This window comes from Cucumis melo, chromosome 6 (assembly GCF_025177605.1).
Source record: "Cucumis melo cultivar AY chromosome 6, USDA_Cmelo_AY_1.0, whole genome shotgun sequence".
Taxonomy (NCBI): Eukaryota; Viridiplantae; Streptophyta; class Magnoliopsida; order Cucurbitales; family Cucurbitaceae; genus Cucumis; species Cucumis melo.
In genome coordinates, this window is record NC_066862.1 from 37065600 (window position 1) to 37085647 (window position 20048).

Consider the following 20048-nt stretch of genomic DNA (forward strand, 5'->3'; position numbering starts at 1 on the left):
AGATCCATTAACTAAAGGATAGCCACGAAAGACATTCAATGATCATGTTGAACATATCATGAGCATTACTAAATGTCATTATTGAAATCAAGATTATGTCATTTGACACTTTGAGCTCAGTTATTTATTGTTTCTGATTTTATCTCATAGTATGTACATAAATTAATTATGTAAATCAAACATGATATTATCTTTAATAAAGACACTTATTGTTGGACCATTATTGATTATCTTTATTATAAATCACGTTAATATAAGAACTATTTCAATGATACATAGAAGGGAGTATGTTAATGTAATGATGTATGACCACCATGATTCTTTAGTAGTTTCTTTGACTTGACATGATATATTATGAAGTTTAATTTTACGCATTATGTCTATGAACATATATGGTAAATAATGTCAATAGGCCAAGTGGGAGAATGTTAGATTTATTTTAAATATAATAAATGTTAGATTTATTTTAAATATAATAATATTATTAATGTGGCCCATATGCATTATATGGTAATTTACCTCTTTCGTGCCTATTATTTTATTAGATCTATTAGATAAAAATATAATGCCTTAATTAAACACGACAATAGGTGGAGTCTATAAATAGAACCTTAGGGATTGGTCCTCTCACTACCTCATTAAGTAGTTCATTCTTCCCACCAAGAAACCTAATTAAGTCCTAAAGAAAGGTCAAGTGAGAGAAACACAATTTCTCAGAGAATTCCTTAGAGATCATTCATGGATCAAGGTATGTTATTCTTGACTAATTTAATTTGTGAAAATCATCTAGTTCAAAGATCTTGGTACTTATTATTTTATACAATGTTAAGGTTTTATTATGTAATCATTTGCCTGATCAGCATTGAATTGCTTGAATTGCTTTCTGCATTGATCTACAAATTATTATTTCCACAATGTATTAGAGTTTTATTGGGAGGGTATTTAAGTCTTGCTATTATGTTGTTTTATTCAGATTACAATGATCAAATTTAACATTTGTGCTTCTTCAAGTTTAGCCGAAAGAGCTTCTTGAATTTTGTAATTCATGTGTGAATTGCATGCCAAAAACACTCAAGTGCAATTGATCTTCCTATGGGATTTCATATGAGAGAGAGAAGACAATTACTTTTTTTGTAATAAGCTAAACTAATATACTATTTAAAGACTAACAAGTAAAAAAAAAAAAGAAAAACATACACACATATTTTGGATCCTTCAATGCTAAATCCAGGAAATTCAAGATGATGTAGGTATAACTAAGACATTTTCTCTATGCGAGGAATTTGGGAAATTCAATTCAATTTGACCTTTGAACAAGCTTGACATGTATTCTAAGACAACGACACTCAGATGAGGATATGCAATGAGATTGATAGCCCAATAAATGAGCTAGGTTTTCTTGGTTAAAACTTTAGGAATCGCAACACTTATGCATTAATTCTTTAGAGGAGTTGTAAGTCCCTAATCCAGAAAAGACGTCATGTTGAGGAAAGCCTTGTTGGAAAGTTGTTGGGTAAGTGTTGAAACATCCGGTAGGGAAGGATGCAAAAGAAAGCAGGTGACGTGAAGAGAAAAACGTTAGCCAAATGACACTATCACATGAAGGTGAGTAACTCGAAAGAGAAAGATGGTGAGAAAGGCAATGCACTGAGCGAGGCATTGGTAGAATACCGCGAGAAGTATTGGTACCCAAGAGATTGAGGCGAGGAAGTAAACGTTTTGTCAAGCGACATGACTATTCGCTATGGGAAAAGAGACTGTAGCCTTCTTCGGGAAGAAAACGGGAACAATTGGGCATATAAGAGTTTGGCTTCCCAATGAGATAAGATGTGCGTCTCAAAGAAAAATTCAAATTTTCGTTGATTGATAGGCAACGTGTTAAGTTCGAATTGGTAGCATAATGCGATGCGTGCTAAGATGACACGTGTAAGGCACAAAAGTGATCATTGGATGTGAAAGGTCTATATAAATAGGGTCGAAAAACCAAAGAAAACGGCAGTTTTTCTAAAAAGAAAAGTTGAGATTTTCCCGATGAGGGATAAAGGAGAAAGTTTTGAATGCTGGACAGATGGATCTTCCAGCTGTCGAACGAAAAAAGAAAGTTGGAAACCAAAAAGGGGAGAAAGGCTAAGTATTTTGTGTGAGTGACACCTTGTTTTTAAAAGCTCTTATTTAAGTATAGTTTCAAGTTACTCAAGCAATAGCTTGTGAGTGACAAAAATGATTTACATATGTATTGTGAATAACGTTACTATGTTTTGTTTTACGAGCATTGTTCGAAAGAAATGAATGTGGTTTATTACCCTTCTTTGAATGATCAAGTATGTTTTATGAATTCTATTTCTGTGACTGTTAAGATCAAATTTTGTGAACGTTTTATGAAAGTAAGGTGAAAGAGGTAAATGTTTCCACAAACTTGAGCATTCTTTTAAAGAGGAAAAACATGTTTTATAAGTGGTGGTAAACGATTTCGTATATGAATTCTAAACCATTGGGTGACCTTTGTTCTGAGAAGTAGTGTTTATAAATGATGCATGTTGAGTATTCTTTCTCTATGTCGTTGATGATTACGAAATGCATTATTGACTGTGTTGATCTGTGCTATGACTACGCAGTGATACTATGTTGTATGGTTGTGGCTTGATCTATGGCATGGTGCTAGACGAAATCTCAGGTAACTCTTGTGATACTGGCAAGAGCGAATCCCAGATCAGCGAGGGGAGAATTCTCAAGACGAGGGGAGTTGTGAGAAAGATGTGGCGAGACACTGTTGGATATCCTAGGTAACTTATGTGATACTGACGAGAGTGAATCCCGAGATATCAAGGGGAGATTCCTAGGTCCTAGAATGGGCTTATTGTGAAATGATTCTAGCATATGACGTTGTAACGCTCGCTGTGAGAAAGATACTGATGAGATACTTGTGGAGTGTAACTTCCAAGCTTAAGAATGTCAATGTGGCGAGGAGAGATTTTCAGGTCTCAAAATGACCTTGCGATTGTGATCGTTGTACAATTGGTAACTCAATGTGTGGTTATTGAATTGTGGTGGTTATGCGATATATGTTAATTATTCGCCACAACGAACTTCATGTGTTATGATTTACTGCTTATTTTATTTTAAATTTCTTGTGATTTCTCCAAAAGGATTTCTTAAGATTTGTCGCTCACTAAGTCCGTTTGACTTACGTTTTAAGTGTTTCCCCTCCTAAGGTTGTTAGGTGTTGAGGTCATGTGAAGGTTAGTTTAGAGGCTGCGTAGCCAAGCTAAGGAGGGAAGGCAGAGTGTTTCTGCAGTCTTACATGGAGGTTAGCCATGGAAATTTCTATTACGCCTAAGGAGCCGGTTGGTGAGCAGATTGCTCCTTAGTGTGGATGGCTAAACTCAAAATGCAAACGAATACAATACCTAGGTTGGTGAAGGCCTAACTCGATGAGCCAGAGAGCCAAGGAGCTGAATCAAGGGAGGAGTAGCCCTAACACGATTCGTTAAGAGAGGTAGTTAAGCAACCTAGGCAGAGGAGGAAGTGTCATCTTTACACCTCTATATATCCTTTACAAGGAGCAATGTTAGTGGGGAAAAGCAAGAAAGAAGGCTCCGAAGGATTCCCTTGGGGTAAACTACTAAGGACTAGAGGAAGAAGGGCTGAGATTGGAAGTCGTATACTTATGAACACCTTGGTCCAAAAGAGGCACCTTGGTGGAAGAAGAAGGACGTGAGAAGACCAGAGGGTTTAGTTTGTACAAAGTAAAGTGTAATTTGTATCTGTAATTTGTAGGCCTTAAGCTAATAAAGGAAGGAGTTCACGTTTTCCGCTGTATTACATATGTGTTGTTTTCTTAAGTTGTTTTAATTGTAAAAGAAGTGAAAGTCTCATGGCTCAAGTGGAAGAGCTTCACTTAGAGATAAGAGAAAAAGAGTTGTTTCGCTTACTAGGCGTTCAACGCATTACCTCGCGAGAAGTACACGATGAATGTCCAGGTGACAGGCCCTCCAATTGGTCATCGGATGTGACATTTGAGGCAGGATGTGACAAGAGCCAAGGAGTCCAATGTAACAAAAACGACTCAATTCCGAGCTAAAATAAGGAAAAACGGGTAAACTGAAGATTATTGCATTTTCGTAAATATTTGGAAATCAGAATCACCACGCCAAAGCACAACGCTGAAAGGTAGTAGCTTTCCTACGCAACAACGCCATGACACTACGAACTTTAAAGTCCGTCTATCTTAAGAACCATGAAATGTCTCATTTGTTTGAATCCTTTCAAGAAATGTCTCGTTTGCTTAAATTTCTTCTTGAAGCTACCTTGGGAATGATGAAGAACTAAGATATTTTTCTTTGGGAATGAAATTGCTAGCATTTTTTTAGAATCATGTCTAAATTACCTTTTAATTTCATCATTTAATTGAATTTCGATCTTGCCTTTTTGTTTGATTGGCTTAACCAAATTGCTTTCAAACTTATTTCATGGTACTCACGAAATAAGTTTGAAATCTTAGGTTAGGCTTTGGGCTTCTAATGTCCTGTTTTGTTTTGTTTTTATTTATTTTTTATTTTTTTAGTTTGGTAGGTTCCATATCCCTTTATGTGTCTCAGCTATATCCTCCCAAATTTGATAGTGTCAAAATAAATTAATAATCAAATAATTGACACTCTAGTTGGCGTGTCAAATGGGTGCCTAAGGCATGTGAGGGTCCAACATGTGTCTAACATTGACACTTGGCCATTTAGGAGTGTTGATGCTTTATAGAATGTCACATGGTGCCTAATTTTGATATACATTTTGGTACATTTCTGTAGTATAAATTGTGTTTTACGTGTTACTTACCCACTTAATTGGCCTGAATTGCATAAATTAATCAAGTATAGATATTTTAATTGTATAAAGTGTGTTTTTATATTGTTTGAGGCAACCTTTATATGATTTTTCGGTGCAATTTAACTATTTTGCAGAATTTAATATCGATGCACTAAAAGTCCCTATTAAACACTTAGAGCATCGGTTTTGACTTTTATTCAACTACTTTAGGCCTATATTAAGGATGAAAGGTCTACTCCATCAAGTGTCACACACTCCAAGTACAATTCTTACAACACCATCTTTAGAAAATCTTCAAGAACGAAAGTTCTACTAAAAAAAATCCTAATTTGTAGTATATTCCTACATGTAAGAATGAGATTTGAAAACGGATTGACCCTTGAGAAAGGTAGAACCAATCCAGAAAGCCTCAAAGAGTGGAAGTTAGACTCAATGAGTCTTTCTACTGTATTTTCTAGCTTTTACTTTATTTGTTTTCTATTCTTGCTTTGAGATTAACTTGTGCTTTAGGATTAATAAAAATCATCAATTCATTTATAGTTATATGCTAAATCTCTAAGGAATTCAATCATGTGAATACCTCAAACCCTTATATTCATGCTAATTCATCATTTTGTTTTATATACTTAAGGTTGCGTTCTGTCTGTAAAATTTGTATAAAGTTTGTTTTAATGAAAAGGGTTCTTCCTCGTTGTTGTTAAAAGTTATGTGTTAAGCTTCCATTGTCGTTCACAGTTTAAAGGTTTAAGGGTTCAGGTTTAAGAGTCAGCTGAAGTCGTTCCTGAAGTGGGTGATATCGGTTGACTTCATGCCACACTTGGGCCAAGCAAGCAAGTGCATAGGGTGGGGTGTGACAGATTTGATGTTATTTTCTCCTTTGTGAATAATTTGAATGACTTGTTCAAAATCATTATCATTTTGTTTTCATTAAGTTTTGAAGGAGTATTTTTTTAAACAATCGTACGAAAAGTTTACCAATCATGTAAGAAGTAAACGATCATTTGAAGGTAGAAAACTAAAGAATCGTATAAGAGGATAAACGATCGTATAGAAAGCTAAACAATCGCATAAGAGATTGAAAGATCATATAGAAAGCTAAACAATCGTGTAGGAGGTTGTAGAGTAAACGATCGTGAATAAATTTCCTGCACAACCAAACATAGCTATAATTAATTTCCATACATCTTATTCCCATGCATTATATTCCCAGGCATAATTTATTCCTAGCAATGTTATTCACATCCCTATTCCCTCAATCCAAATGACCTCTAATATGGAAGGACTTTCCTTTTGTGCTATTATATTTTATTGGAGTTTGTGAGATGTTATAGGATGGAGGTGTTTCCTTTTGACAATTTTCACATTGCACTCAACAAGGTGCTTGTAAATAGGGAAGCCACAAGTTATCAAATTCTAACTCTCTTGACATTGGTTTACATTTGGCTTTTCTTTTCCCGGATCATACTTTAGATTATAGGTTAATCATACAAATGGTGTAGTGACTGTTGTTTCAACTTAATTTTGGTTGATATAGTTCTTCTTTTGCTAATTCGTCATGTATTTGAGTTTTCCGCTGTGATGCTTTATATGGATTCGACCATGGATATAGGTTGAAACTTGAACATTATTTATGTAGTTGTTTGTTGTTGTTTTCTAATGCTATATTCATTATTTAGATTACCGTCTATTTGTAAAGTTATTATCTAGTTTGACTTCTTTTTAAGTCTAACTTTTGGTTTGGGTTTTATAGATTGAAGTTGCACCTGATGAAATTGATGCACTGCTCATTCTACATGTCAATTGACAAGTTTAAAGGGTTAGTTACAACTTGAAATGCTACAAGAATTATATATGTGTGTACGTGTTTTTCTTTCCTTGGAAACACGAAAGAAACTCTGTTCTCTTTTGTAATTCTCCACTGATTAAGCTTAATAATGAACAAAATGTTGATGTAAGCCAAAATGGTAAGATTACATGACTTGTGAATTTATAGTTTTAGTTTCTATATTTTGAGTGTGAAGATTAATGAAGAAAATATATTGTTAAATTAATCCAATGCAGCTCCATATTATGCCAAGGTTGATTATAAAGATTAGTTTAATTTGTCTATTTTTGAGATGACTATTTAGTTAGTTTGATAGAAGAAGTATTAAGTTTGATAATTATGATTAGAATTCAATAAAGCAAAAATGTCAACATGAGCATAGCGCAACTTTGTTTAATTTTTATTTTTGGTATGATTAATTTATTTTTAATTATCTATTTTATGTACTTAAGTGAGCATATCTTCCTTGTAGATATTTTTGAAACAACAATGGTATAATCCTTTCTAATAGACAACAACTGTCTTGTTCGTTAAATTTTGAATGCTTTGTGTATATATTGATCAATGTAATTTGCTAATAGGTTACTTAGTCAAACGATTTTGACACTTTCTTTGTTGTGAATGAGATAATTTTTGTGTCTGTTGAGAATTGTGTTGTATACAATAGAAGAGATATTTTTAGCTAGCTAGCATGTAGTTAATGATGATGACGAATATTTTTTTGACATAACCTAAGACAATTAATGAAGGTTTTTAAACTATTTGGCGTCATAAAAAATGGAGAATAATACAACAATTAATAAAAATAAATTTGTAAAAACGGATAAAGAAGATAATGTACAATGTCTGTTTTAAACCGACATTGTTGGCCTCTTTAATGTCAATTTTAAACTGACATCAAAGCCCTACTGACATTAAAGGGCTTTAATAACATGATCATAGATGTCGGTTTAGAACCGATATCGTACCTCTTTAATGTCGGTTTTAAACCAACATTGTTGGTCTCTTTAATGTCAGTTTTAAACTGACACCAAAGCGCAACCGACATTAAAAGGCTTTAATAACACTATCATAAATGTCGGTTGCCAACTAACATCATAAAAATGGTTTTATAAACATTGTACTCAATGGAGTTTCTAATGTACACATCTTTCCACATATGTCGAGGATATGATTCGAGAAGCACTAAAGGAGGGTTGAGCAATGAATTTAAGGCTTATTTTATTTCAAAAAGTGTACTCATCAATATTAAGAGTATAATTCGCAACTTATATTCATAATTATATGTTGCCAAATTTATCCAATAAATCAGCATGAGTTTGAAGTGCTTGCTCTTGTCCACGATGGGACCTTGATTTGATCCCATGCTCTCATTGTAAGACCCATGCCAAAATAGAAGAGTCAATTTTGGAAAATAAGTATTTTAGTATGGATTTTGAAGAAGGCTTTGAAAATAAAGTGTTTAAGAAGCTAGGTGTTTTGTTGAAGCACGTAAAGCTAGGTGATGTGAAGAAGGAAGATGCGATTTGAAGCTTGGCAATAAGTTTAGACAATGCGAGAAGAATGAGAACGCGGACAAGAATAACTACGCAATTTGAAGTTCAATGTGAGATAAGCTATGATATGAAATATTAGGAATTTTTGGAAAAATTCCTATTACCATTTATTTAGTGAGCTACATGTCAAGATTAAGATTAAGCATGTTCATGAGAAAGATTAAACTTACACGTGTGCCTCTATAAGTAGGAGATGATAAGTTAAGAAGGACCTAAGGATGACTAATCTAGTTTGGAGATTAGTATAAATAAGGGAGAAGGGATAGTAAAAGGATTATTATGCAAAAAAAAAAAATCCTTAGTGTTATTCTGTTGGAAAAAGAAGAAGTTAGGCGAGAAGAAACTTTAAGATGAGGTGTTTTAAGCTAAAAGGAAACTTAGGATTCGTGAGTGATTATCCAAAATAGTTTAAGACTTTAAAGCTTTCTTTTAAGTTTCTTTTTTATTTGTAATGATGTTTTTATGTTAATGTTTATAAAGGAATGATTTCGAAAGAAAGCTTGTGTTATATTGATGAATGTATGTTTTGTTTGTGCATAAACCATTAGTCTTATTCTTATGAATGAGTTAACTAATATGTGCACATAAAGAGTAAACATAGTCATGTAGAAAAGGACTGCATGGTGGAGCGAATCTGACCAATGCGTAAAAGGATGTATTGTGCTTGGCAGCCTAAGCAACGAGAAATGAACCAGGAAATTCTCCAAGGGATATTGTTAATAAAAAGGCCATCACAATAGTCCATACGTGGGAATGATCCACGTTTCTGGCGAAAGGAATGGTGAAAGACTAATTTTTTTATGATTTATTGAAATAAGGCATTGAAGCCTATTTGATGAAATATTTTAAACACTTTGTATGCTCAAAAGGTTTTCTAAAAGTATCACTCACTAAGTCTTTGACTTATGTTTTAAGTTTTTCCTCCCTAGGTGATTAGGCGTTAAGGCCAAGTAACGAAGGATGAGATGCATTGCTAGATGAGATGAAACTAAGCAAGACGTTTAAGATTAATTATAATAAATTTTGAATTAAGAATGCATGTAAAGTGTAATTTGTAGAACTCTTCGTTCAAGTAATAAGAAATGTTTGTTTATTAGCTATGTTTCCACTGTTTTGTGTGTTAAAGCTAAGTATAAGTTTAAGACTTAAGTGAGCATTTTGGCATTTCACTTGAGGTATCAAGGTTGCTCAAGTCGTGTAGCATGCCGCATAGCAAGATTCAAAGACGCGTGCAGGACGGGGTGTGATACTCATGCATGTATTCTAATGTCCTCAAGGAAGCTTCATATTCATATGTACACTTGTCAATTCTACCATGTTTCAAATTTGTCTCTATTATATAGAAAGAAAACACGTCCTATTGGCAATGTAGAACAATTTACAAATATGCACCAAGTTGGCGCTGATCTATTTGTTCCTCCTAAAGTCAAACGTCCTACTAGAAGGTGATAACGTGTAGAAATACAAGTTATTGTGGCCTTTTAGGTAAAACAATAGAGGCAAAATGTGAGATAAAGGATCAAAACGCGTGGCTTTTTCTGTAAATTTATAATATTAATAGAATGCACCTTACATAAGTCATCACGCCTTCAACAGCTAAACCTTTATAAGACAGTGATTTCATAATCTCTCTCTTCAACAACTTTCATTAGAAAATTTATTTTCATCTCCATCTCCACCATGACCGCCTCGACTGTTACATCAGCCATTATGATCGACACTACTTCAAGGTGTGATTCTTTCTCTGATAGATTAGAAGCAGGAGTAGAGTTCTCGAACAAAGGATTCTCTTTGATGATGATCCCACATTTAGGAGATTTTAGTTGTTCCCAACTTTTCTTTGCAAGGACAAAATTTTGTTCTTGTTTTTGCATGCTTCTCTTTGAGTGACTCTGGACAATAAGTCTAGTGTAAGTGTCGTTTATGATAATAGCTTTGGATGCAACTTTTATTAGTGCCATTAGTTTTCTTGTAGATTTGGATGACAAGAGAGAGATGAGAGGTAGAGAAGTCCTACTGGACGTGTCGATTTGTTTACATGAGATTTTCGAAGAAATTCGATTCGTGGAGTTGAACTTGTGTTGGTGTTGTATTTATGTTGATTTGATGCAATGTAGCTCGATCTCTAGTATTTGATCCTCTGATTCTTTCTCGGTTGGATGCTTACACTTGATTTGAAGAAGTGGAGCATCTAACATTCTTGAAGTTGGAGTCTTGGAAGAAAACTTGTACCTTCAAAGGAATTTCAATCTTGGAAATGGTCTCAAAAGTTAGGGAGTCTTCTAGCTTGGGTGAATTCTCTCTAGACCTTTTGGAGTAAAAAATTTTCAACACTTTCTATTTATGAAGTTTTCTTGTGGGCTTTATGGACTTGGGCCTAGTTGGTCCATGGTTCAGACCTATGAGCTCAACCGACTAAAATAGTTAGCTTGATCCAACGGTCATAATAAAAGACATGTGGCATCTGGCAATTTGTGCTTGATCCCAAAATTTCTTATTTAGTTGTAGGTTCATATATCATAGATTTAAAATATAATATTTAAAAAAAGAAAAAAGGAAAAAACCCTACTTTTAAACTACACACATAATCTTGAAGCCCTAGTCCTAACACCTCCTTCGCTTGAAGACTACCATTGTTTGCTTTAAGAAGTTTGGAGATTCTATCATTTATCCTCAAGAATTTATTTGCCCTTCATGGCCTTCACAACTTCATGGATTTTGACTGGGCGATTTCTTTCCCCATCGGGAGAATTTAAAACAAATGGACTGCGAAAAAATTTATGGCTTCGCTAATTTTGATCGGATGAATATTTTTCACCACCGCGAGGATTTCTAATGAACAGACATTGGAGAGCTTCACATCTTTACATATTTTCAATCAAAGAGTTTCATACACAATGGTTTTTTTTTGGTGAAATAGGTTGAAGGTGGAGAGAAGATGAAGAGAAAAAAAGAATACAGATGGTTTCATCTTGGTTCATGCGCGAGGAGGGAGAGAGAATCTTGAGTTGTGTATTCCGATCAAAATCTATCAATTAGGGTTGATTTAATGGTTGACAAATATATATATATTTTTTTATTTTTGTGAAGCTTTATTTGAAAATTGGATTTTCAATTTAAGTGAAGTTAGGCTTTTCAATTCATATTAACTTTTTTAACTAATTTTTTGGATTTTGCCATTTGTATAATTATTTATTTATTTTGCTATTTATCCCAACTAAACTATTTATTTTGACATTTATGTGTAGTTGTCCCAAACTCCTACGGATTTAATGGGCCGAGGGAGTTTGTTCAGTGAGGTTGGCCCAGTCCAATAATAAGGCTCTTTACAGTTTCCTGTTTCCTCTGTACTTCACCTCTCTCATCCTTCATCCACATTTGAGCTTTTTGCTCTCATTTTTCTCTCTTCCTCTCTCTCCCCCACGGACTGGAGAGAGCAAAATCAATCATCCATGGCGAAGCTCACCTCCCTCCTCATATTCTCATCTCTTCTCTCTCTCCTCTTGCTCTCTCTTTCACCCTCTTATGTTCTTGCTGATTCCCACTTTGAAGGATTTGAACCAGAACTCGACGACCTCGAAGATGACGATCTTTCACTCCCCCTCACCGATCTCCCCCTCCGTCCTCCTCCTCTTACCCAGTCCGAGCCCGAACCCGCCGGAATTTCTTCTCTGGATCGAGATTCTGATGCACCGGATCCGGTGGCCGAGCCGTCGGATCCTCAATCTCCACCCTCTGTCTCCGATTTTCCGAAGCCGTCTCCGACTAGCTTCAATTACTGGGATGAGGACGAATTTGAAGGTTTGCCGATTGAGCAACCACAAGAACCGGTACAACAGAGCTCCAAATCTGCGGAGGATTCAGCCTCCACCAATCCGAACTCTGATTCAAAACCTACCTCTCAGATTCCCAAACATGCGAATGCTCCGAAGTCATATACTGTTGAAATTGTCTGCGGATCTTTCTTGGTGATTTTTGTGATAAACTATTTTACCGGAAAGCGCGAGAACGAGAACATTGCTCTATCTTGGGCTGCGAAATTCGCGACCAAGGACTCCATTTTTGAGAAGAACTTTAGTCTGCTGGGCGTGGGGGAAGGCGAAGACTCGCCTTTGCTGTTGAAAGAGGGACAGAATGTCTTCAAATTCTATGCTAGTGGGCGAAGGTATTGCCAAGGGCTGTTGGCGACAATGGAGTTGAAGAGCCGACATGATTTAATCTCGAGGTTGTATAATATGGTGGTGCCATGTAAGGATGAAATTAGCTTCGAAGTCTATATGAATGATGATGCGATGGATCATATTATCTTTGCCGTGGCGAAGAAGAAAGCTGCCAAAGCAATGCAAAAGGATTTGAGGGATTTGCAAAGATTTGCCGGGATTTTGGCGCCACCCAGATGGGTTCCTGAAGAGTTGAGCGTAATTTCTGAATCGAAGGAAGTCGCTGCAGATTTGATCACAGAGGCCGTTCTTGACCAGGTTGGTAGATTTTCGTTTCACTGTTTCAGATGACTTCCATTATGTTATTTTGTTCTCAGTAAAAATGTTTTGTTGAATGGGTGTCTGCCAAGTCTCCTGATGTCTGATTTTTCAGTTAAAAAGGTTCGGATATGATGTTTTGTTTATTTTCATGATATTTATTTTATTTTATTTTTTTGCTAATCATTTAAACTTTATATTATCTGGTGTTCTTGCGTTAAAATGTAATCTTTCTGTTTACTTTTCTGATATGTTAGTGTTTGTAGGATCAATGTTTATTTACTTATCTAAAAAATTGTGAAATTACTTATGGTACTATGCAACTGCATATTTGATTATTCACTCTGCATAGTTCGGTTTCGACTCGGGCATATTTTCTTTAAATTATATTTCTCTGTGCATTTGGATTTTTTTTTGGAGGTTTGCTTTCATCACCCTTTCTGTAGCTTTGGAAGTTGTAACCAATCACACTTTTCGAACAAGTTTTTACAGTGCTCGCAACCTAGTTGGTGCGTTCTTTTTAGGAATTCTTGTGCTTATGAAGATTAGACCCATCTGTTTTGGCAATGCCTTTTCTCGACTTTGGTTGGGCATCCTTTTAGTCATTCTGGTCCTGAGTCAAGAGATTGAGAATGCCTTAGACTGTCCCTTTTTTTCTTATTGGCTGAAAATAGCACTGATTATCTCTCAATGAAACGTGTTTATTCGTAAAAAATAACCGCTACAAGGAGTTTGTTTGAGGTATAGTGGACTTAGGGTTTTGAAGAAGTTTTGGCTCTAATCAGTCATGCAATTGCTACACAATATGTAGAGTCTCATTTAGTCGTAGATGGCTTTGTTATTTTTGAGTATTGAGGATTGTTGCAGCTTTTATTTCTCTAGGGTGTCTTGGAAACGTTTATTTACTACTCAAGTACTGTGTCCCAAGGATTATTTACTCTTTGATCTGGACTCGTATTTGCTTGGTTAGGGACTCAATCCTAATCAATGGTTGTCCAAGAGTTAGGATCTGTGCTATGAGTGATCTTAAGTAGGGAAACCTCTACTGACGATCCTTTTTTTGTTGGTAGTGGTTAGGATCTGTGTTTTTAAATGCCCAAGGCGCACTAGTCACAACGGCCCTTTGGAGCCTAAGTGCAAGTGGCACAAAAAGGTGTGGCCTTTTGTTGTGAGGCGCATTACATATGAAAATATCACTTGAAAAAGAAAAAGGATAATTGAAGTGGAATTATGGAAAAAAAAGACCCCAAACACAAGAAATTTTGCATCTAGGCTTAGTAAACTTGATTATTTTAGTTAGTAATGAAGGAAAAACCCTTAATTGTTACTATTTTTTAAAAGTAATGATAAAGCCCCAAGGCCAAGGACTTTAAGCCTTGGGGCGCTTCACAAAAGACTAGGTTTGCACCTGAGGGGGCTTCTTACCTAAGTACGATCCTTTTGAAAGGTGTGGCATCTAAAGCTTTTAAAGGTTTTGAGATTAGCACTGATAATCTGACCCTCTATCATCTTGCGTTTGTTGGCAATATCATTTTCTTTTGCTCGGAAATGAGGAGTCATTTGATAATTCAAGTAATTACTCGGTGTTTGTTGAAATGAGTTCGAATGTCAACTTCTAGGTTTAAATTGTGGTCTTGATAAGATTCATAGGTAGGCTGCTTTGGTAGGATGTGAAGTTGGTTTGTTCCCTTCATATCTTGGCTCCCTCTTTGGCATAATCTGACTAATTGTGTTTTTTGGGAACCATGTTGTGGATAAGATTCAAAGAAAGATGGCCACTTGGAAACGAAGCTTTTTCTTGACAGGGGGTCATCTAACTCTCATCCCATCGATTTTGAGTGGGATTCCTCTCTACTGTCTTTCCCTGTTTTAAATTACAGTGTTTGTAAGTAATGCCTTGATGAAATTGATGAGGCTAGATAGGCATAGTGTTTGAAAGTCATGGATTTTGGGGGAAGTATAGGAAAGTTGAGAGCATGTAAGCAGACCCTTCTAGCTAAATGACTGGCAGTTTTATCATGAACTTGATGCTCTTTAACGTAAAGTTATTACAAGTAAATAGTCTGTTCCATGAACTCTAAATGGGGTTAGTGTTCTAGTTCTCCTTGGGGTCATTTTGTTCCTTGCTGAATTGGGGAGGGGAGAGATGTTTTTAGAAAAGATTAATGGTTGAGTTATGACCCTTTTGCTCTGTTTTTCCTCATTTATACCATTGGCCTTTTTTAAAGAAATGTATCGTAGGCTAACATTATAGCTCAACCATCCACCACTTTGGGGTTCTGTCTTTCCTTATTTGATAGGGAAATAAGGGATCCCCTTTCATTCTTAGGGGAATTTTCTGTGCTTTGTTGGGAGATGGGTCATTTGCTTTTGGAGCCCTAGTCCTTCAAAGAGCTTTTTCTGTCATTCCTTTTTCCTTTTGTCTGGTTAAGCCTTCTCCCCTGAGAGATTTTGCTTTTTCCTTGATGTGGAAAATGAAAATTCTCGAGAAGGTGAAGTTGTTTTTGTTTGGTAGGTTCTTCATGTGGGGGTGAACATCTTAGACGGGGTGGTTAGCAAGATGCCTAATTTGATTGGGGCATGGTGTTATATTTCTTGCATAAGGGTAACGAAGAACCTTGACCATATCCTTTGAAGTTGTCTTTGTCTATGCGGTATAAACTTCTTTAATGATCTTGGTGAGTTGGCTAGATGAAATCTAGCCAAAGATCAGATCTATCACTATGCTCCCTCTCTTTACCCTGAAAGATCTGATTGTTCTTGCCCCAAATGTCCCAAATAGTAACACACACCCTGACCATCCATAAAAATCCCCCTTATCTGTGAAAGGTGGATGGAGGAGGAACTTACCGATTGTTGCTCTGGCACTTCGAGAGCTAGCAAAACTAACACCGAACAGATGATCAAGATCTTCCTTTGCCTTCCGACAAAGCATGTAACAAAGGAGCCCAACAAGCAAAGTCCTCTTCCTAACAAGCCTATTAACGGTGTTAACTCGACCAAGCAAGGCTTGTTAGATAAAGAACCTTACTTTCTAAGAAACCTTAGCCTTCTAGATCACGTCAAAAACCGACTCCATGGGGGGAGAGGGATCTAACAATAGACTAAAACAGGATTTAAACGTGTAACCCTCTACCAGGATTAGGATTCTGAACACGAATGTCCCTTCTCCCCTCCCTAAAGTTGCACCCCTCAAACAAAGAAAGGAGAGAGGGCCAGAGGCCACCTCTGTCGATTCCCTATTGGTCAAATTATGATAGAATCCGAAGTAAAAAGACACACGGGTTTCTCCAAACTAACTAGACAATCATAGACCATACAATTTTTTAACGAGGATAAATGATAAAGATGTGGAAATAAAGAGCAAAGTGTATTCTCCCCCACTCACTGATACTCCAAAAAATATGTGTACTTGCCATCCCTCACAAAGCAACGAGTAAACTGAGATAAAATAGAAAGCGTGAAGGAAATAGGGGTGTGCTATTTTATGACGATTTGGAGTGAGAGGAACAATAGAATCTTTCAAGGGAAGGATTCTTTTTTATGTTTTGTCCTTTGATAAATTTCATGTTACTTTGTGGGCTTCAGTTACAAAGCTTTTCTATAATAGTTCTTTTGGTTTTATTTTGGTTGATTAGAGCCTTGAGCGCTTTTTATTCTAGTCTTTACTTTTTGCCATGCCACTTGCTGTCTGCATTTCCCTATTGAACGCGTACCTGCTTAGTTAACATGTTATGGTCAAAACTTCTATTAAATATCTTCATTCCTTCCCCCGGAATGTGGAATGTGGAATTTTAATTTTAATTGGTTTCTGCAGGTTTTTGGTGAAAAATCTTTTGAGAAATTTGGGAAGTATTTCATCTCGATGCACTTCTCGGATCAGCATTCAGGCATGCACAAGAAGATGCTGTTGTTCAAGTTTGCCCTCCCAGATGCCAACAACATGGCAGATATTTCTCGTCTAGTAGCCCTTGTGCCCTATTACATCGACACTGTTGGACGCTACAAGCTCAGTTCACAGGTAAACTTCATACACACAACACACACATATATATTACTTCACTCAAAACTTTCTAAATTCTAATTGTCGGTGATGCAGGCTCGCTCGAAAACTGAAGCTGCCAGGTCGAAGGCTGCTCAAGAGGCATACAGAGAGCTTCAAAATGCAAGGCAAGAAGCGCTGCAGAAGAGGAAGGCAGAGAAGAAGAAACTGATGGAAGAAGCTGAAGCCAAATTAAGTGCTGAGGCTCTTCGACGGAAAGAGGCGAAAGACCGCGCCAAGCAGATGAAGAAAGCGATGCCAAAGATAAAGATGAGCCGCACTCGTTAAGGATTCGATTTTTTCCAATGCATTCAACCATGAGTCGCAAAGCAAACTTGCCTCTTCTTCATCTGGTTTTCTAATGTCGTTTAAGAGCTCAGCAAGGGTTCCTGGTTTCATCGCAAATTTTGACGATCAGGGTAGCGGACCTTGTACTTTTAGATTGCATTACACTAGCTCGTCATCCCATAATAACAGTACTATAGAAACTAGCTTTTGTTTTTTTCGCTAAATTAAATCCCTTTTTTCTTTATTTTAGTTCTCTACCTGTGGTGGCCCTTTTAGTCATTGAGAACGATCTGGTTGCATAGGACTTTTACTGAAATGTATTGTTGAAGTCTTACTCCAGTGATGAATTATAGACCTCTTTTTGAGACGATCAGATGGTTTGTTTTCTTGTTACAAGTTTTGGCAAAGATGTCTAGGGGATGAGTAGAATCAATTTTGTTCTTTTTAGGTATTGCTTGGTGTTGGATCTAAGGATTTATCAGTTCGGTCGTCAATACAAGGGATCCTACCAACAAGATTTACTCATTATGCTAAACTTCCAACTATGAACTACAAAGATGTAATACAGCTTTAAGTTCGGAGTTGAACTCAAAGAGCATTGAACTAAGTGCTTTTTTCTACAATCAAGAGTTCAATTCTATTTATAATGGGGGTTTTGTAAATCTAAAGTTGTAAGAAAATATATGTACAAGAAAATTAACTTGTTTTTGGTTTATTAAATGATATTTAGAGTGGACAAAGAATTAAATATTTTCTCTCAAATGATATAATTGAGAAGGAGAAATTTAGGTAACTTTCTATTATTCAATGAAATCAAGAAAATGTAAACAATTGCAACCTACAACTAACTAAACGATTAAAGACTAATTACACTAACAAGAATTACTTCACAATCAATCAAAATTCTTCCTATGCATTTTCATCTCAACAATTTGCAAGCATATTCTCAATTTGCTTTAAGTTCTTAGGATCAATATTGTGATAATTTCAAGCAAGGAATGCCTACATAAAATAATTGGTACTTGTTTAATTCAACTAGATCAGTAAAGGAAGAAAAATTAAAGAGAATGCTTAAAATCAATACAAGATTCACAAGTCTTTCGACATAATCTACAAAATTATACTCAGAATTATTAAATTTAAACAAGAATTCAAGTTCAATGACTGAGCTGTCATTTAGACAAAAAATGAATACAAGATAGAGCGTAGAATTCAAAACAAGATTGTATATATTCATTCAAAGTGAAAGTTCTCAAAAAAACACATTATCTAAAATCTTATTCCCAATAAAATTACCTTCTAGTTCATTATCTTTCTAGTTAAAACATCAAAAAGTTTGATGAATATCCAAGTAATCTTCAAAGAGATTTTAGAAACTTTTATTGAGTAATTTGAGAGAATTTTACAAAGTGTGTAGTACTGTAATAATAATAAAAACTAAATACAAGCTAAGTTAGGAGGGAAATTGAGGAAGAATGAGTTAAATATTCAAATTGGTAGGCAAAAGCACCTGGGTGCACGTCAATCCGTTTGTGTTAAAAAGTTCGGAACGTCTTTATGCTTGACATTTGTTGTCGAAGCGCAGTGAATGGTAACCGTATACGTGCTGTGATGCTTCTATTTAGTGTCATGGCGTCTCTGTTAGTGATGCTCTCTGGTTTTTGCTTCATGCATGATTGCTATGACGCTTGAGCTGTGCTTCAGAGAGAGATATTTTTGTAATGATCTCAGTTTTTTCCATCTGTGTTATTTTGCTCGGTTTGTACTGTTTGACTTCTTGGCTGCCCTTCATGAAAACATAGCACTCTTATGGTGTTATGACTACGTAATTATTTGGATTTTAACTTTTTAAAATAATGTTTGTTTTTTCACATTTCTTACCCATCATATTTTTCTTACCCATGTTTTTTCTCTAAGTTTCTAAAAATTATTTTTTTAGTTGTCAATTTTTAGATTTGATCTATTTTGTTAAAAAAAATTGATCTTGAAAAGACTAAAACCCACAACAGAATAAGAAAATCAATAAATGAAAGTTAGACTTACAAGGTTAAATTTTAAAATAGAAAACAAAGTCTATTTACTCAAATTTTTACCATAGTTTGCTTACCTCTCATGTTAATTCGGTTGGTACCTTTTTAAAAACAGAAAAGATAAGCATCCTTCCACACATCATACGTTCAAAATCCTTCAAAATTCAACACTTGCTCATCGTGCCATTGGAGAATTTAGTTTCCATTTGAATGGTTGCTCCAAACACTACAACAAGTGGAGCGACCCCTGACGCATAAAAACATTGGTGTAAGTGTTACTAGTGTTGGAAACTGAATTTCCGACGTAGAAACAGACGTCGAAAAGACCGACGGAAGAGACGCGTCGGGAGATCGATTCCTAACGCGTCACCAACAAGGCGTCGGAAATACACTTCTCTCGATGTTATCGTTACCGACATCTTTGATGCGTCGGTGGCAAGGCACCCTCGACGTCCACAGTTCCGACATCAGCTATGCGTCGGAAATAACTATTCCTGATGTTTGTATATTCGATGTCATCCATGCATCGGTAATAACCATCTCCAACGTGACATTTGCACCATATTCCCGACGTATGTACTATGTCGGGAAATATTTTAAATATGTAATTTTTTATTTTTTTCTAAAATATTTTTCTGTAAGATTTATTTTTTGAAGTATTCGTATTCGTTTTCAATTCAATTAATGAAAATTCAAAATAAATTAGTAAATTAGTAAATTATGAAGTACAATACAAATTCAACAAAAAATTAAATGTTCATAATACAAAGAAATTCAAAAAGTGTAACAAAGTTCATGATACAAATAAAAAATATTCCTCGTTCAAAAAAAAAAAAAAAGCGTAAAGAAAGCCGTATATATGCATATCATCACTGAATACTGTCATTTTCTCGTATGCCATTCTACACCGCGAGTCTTACAATGTTACAAAAATGGCTAAGTTTAGTATATATATATATGCTTATCATCATTGAATACTGTCATTTCAAGAACTTAAGAATAATGGAA

The 20048-nt window shown here is 35.5% G+C and overlaps 1 protein-coding gene across 1 annotated transcript; it reads left to right on the forward strand.

Moving 5' to 3' along the window:
* The first annotated feature begins 11549 nt into the window (after positions 1 to 11549).
* LOC103493328 (uncharacterized protein At5g49945-like) lies at positions 11550 to 17383 on the forward strand. Its single transcript, XM_008454034.3, has 3 exons — positions 11550 to 12680; positions 16498 to 16701; positions 16780 to 17383. Exons 1-3 carry the CDS (start codon positions 11655 to 11657, stop codon positions 17008 to 17010), a joined length of 1461 nt encoding a protein of 486 aa, XP_008452256.1. The 5' UTR covers positions 11550 to 11654; the 3' UTR covers positions 17011 to 17383.
* The last annotated feature ends 2665 nt before the right edge of the window (positions 17384 to 20048 follow it).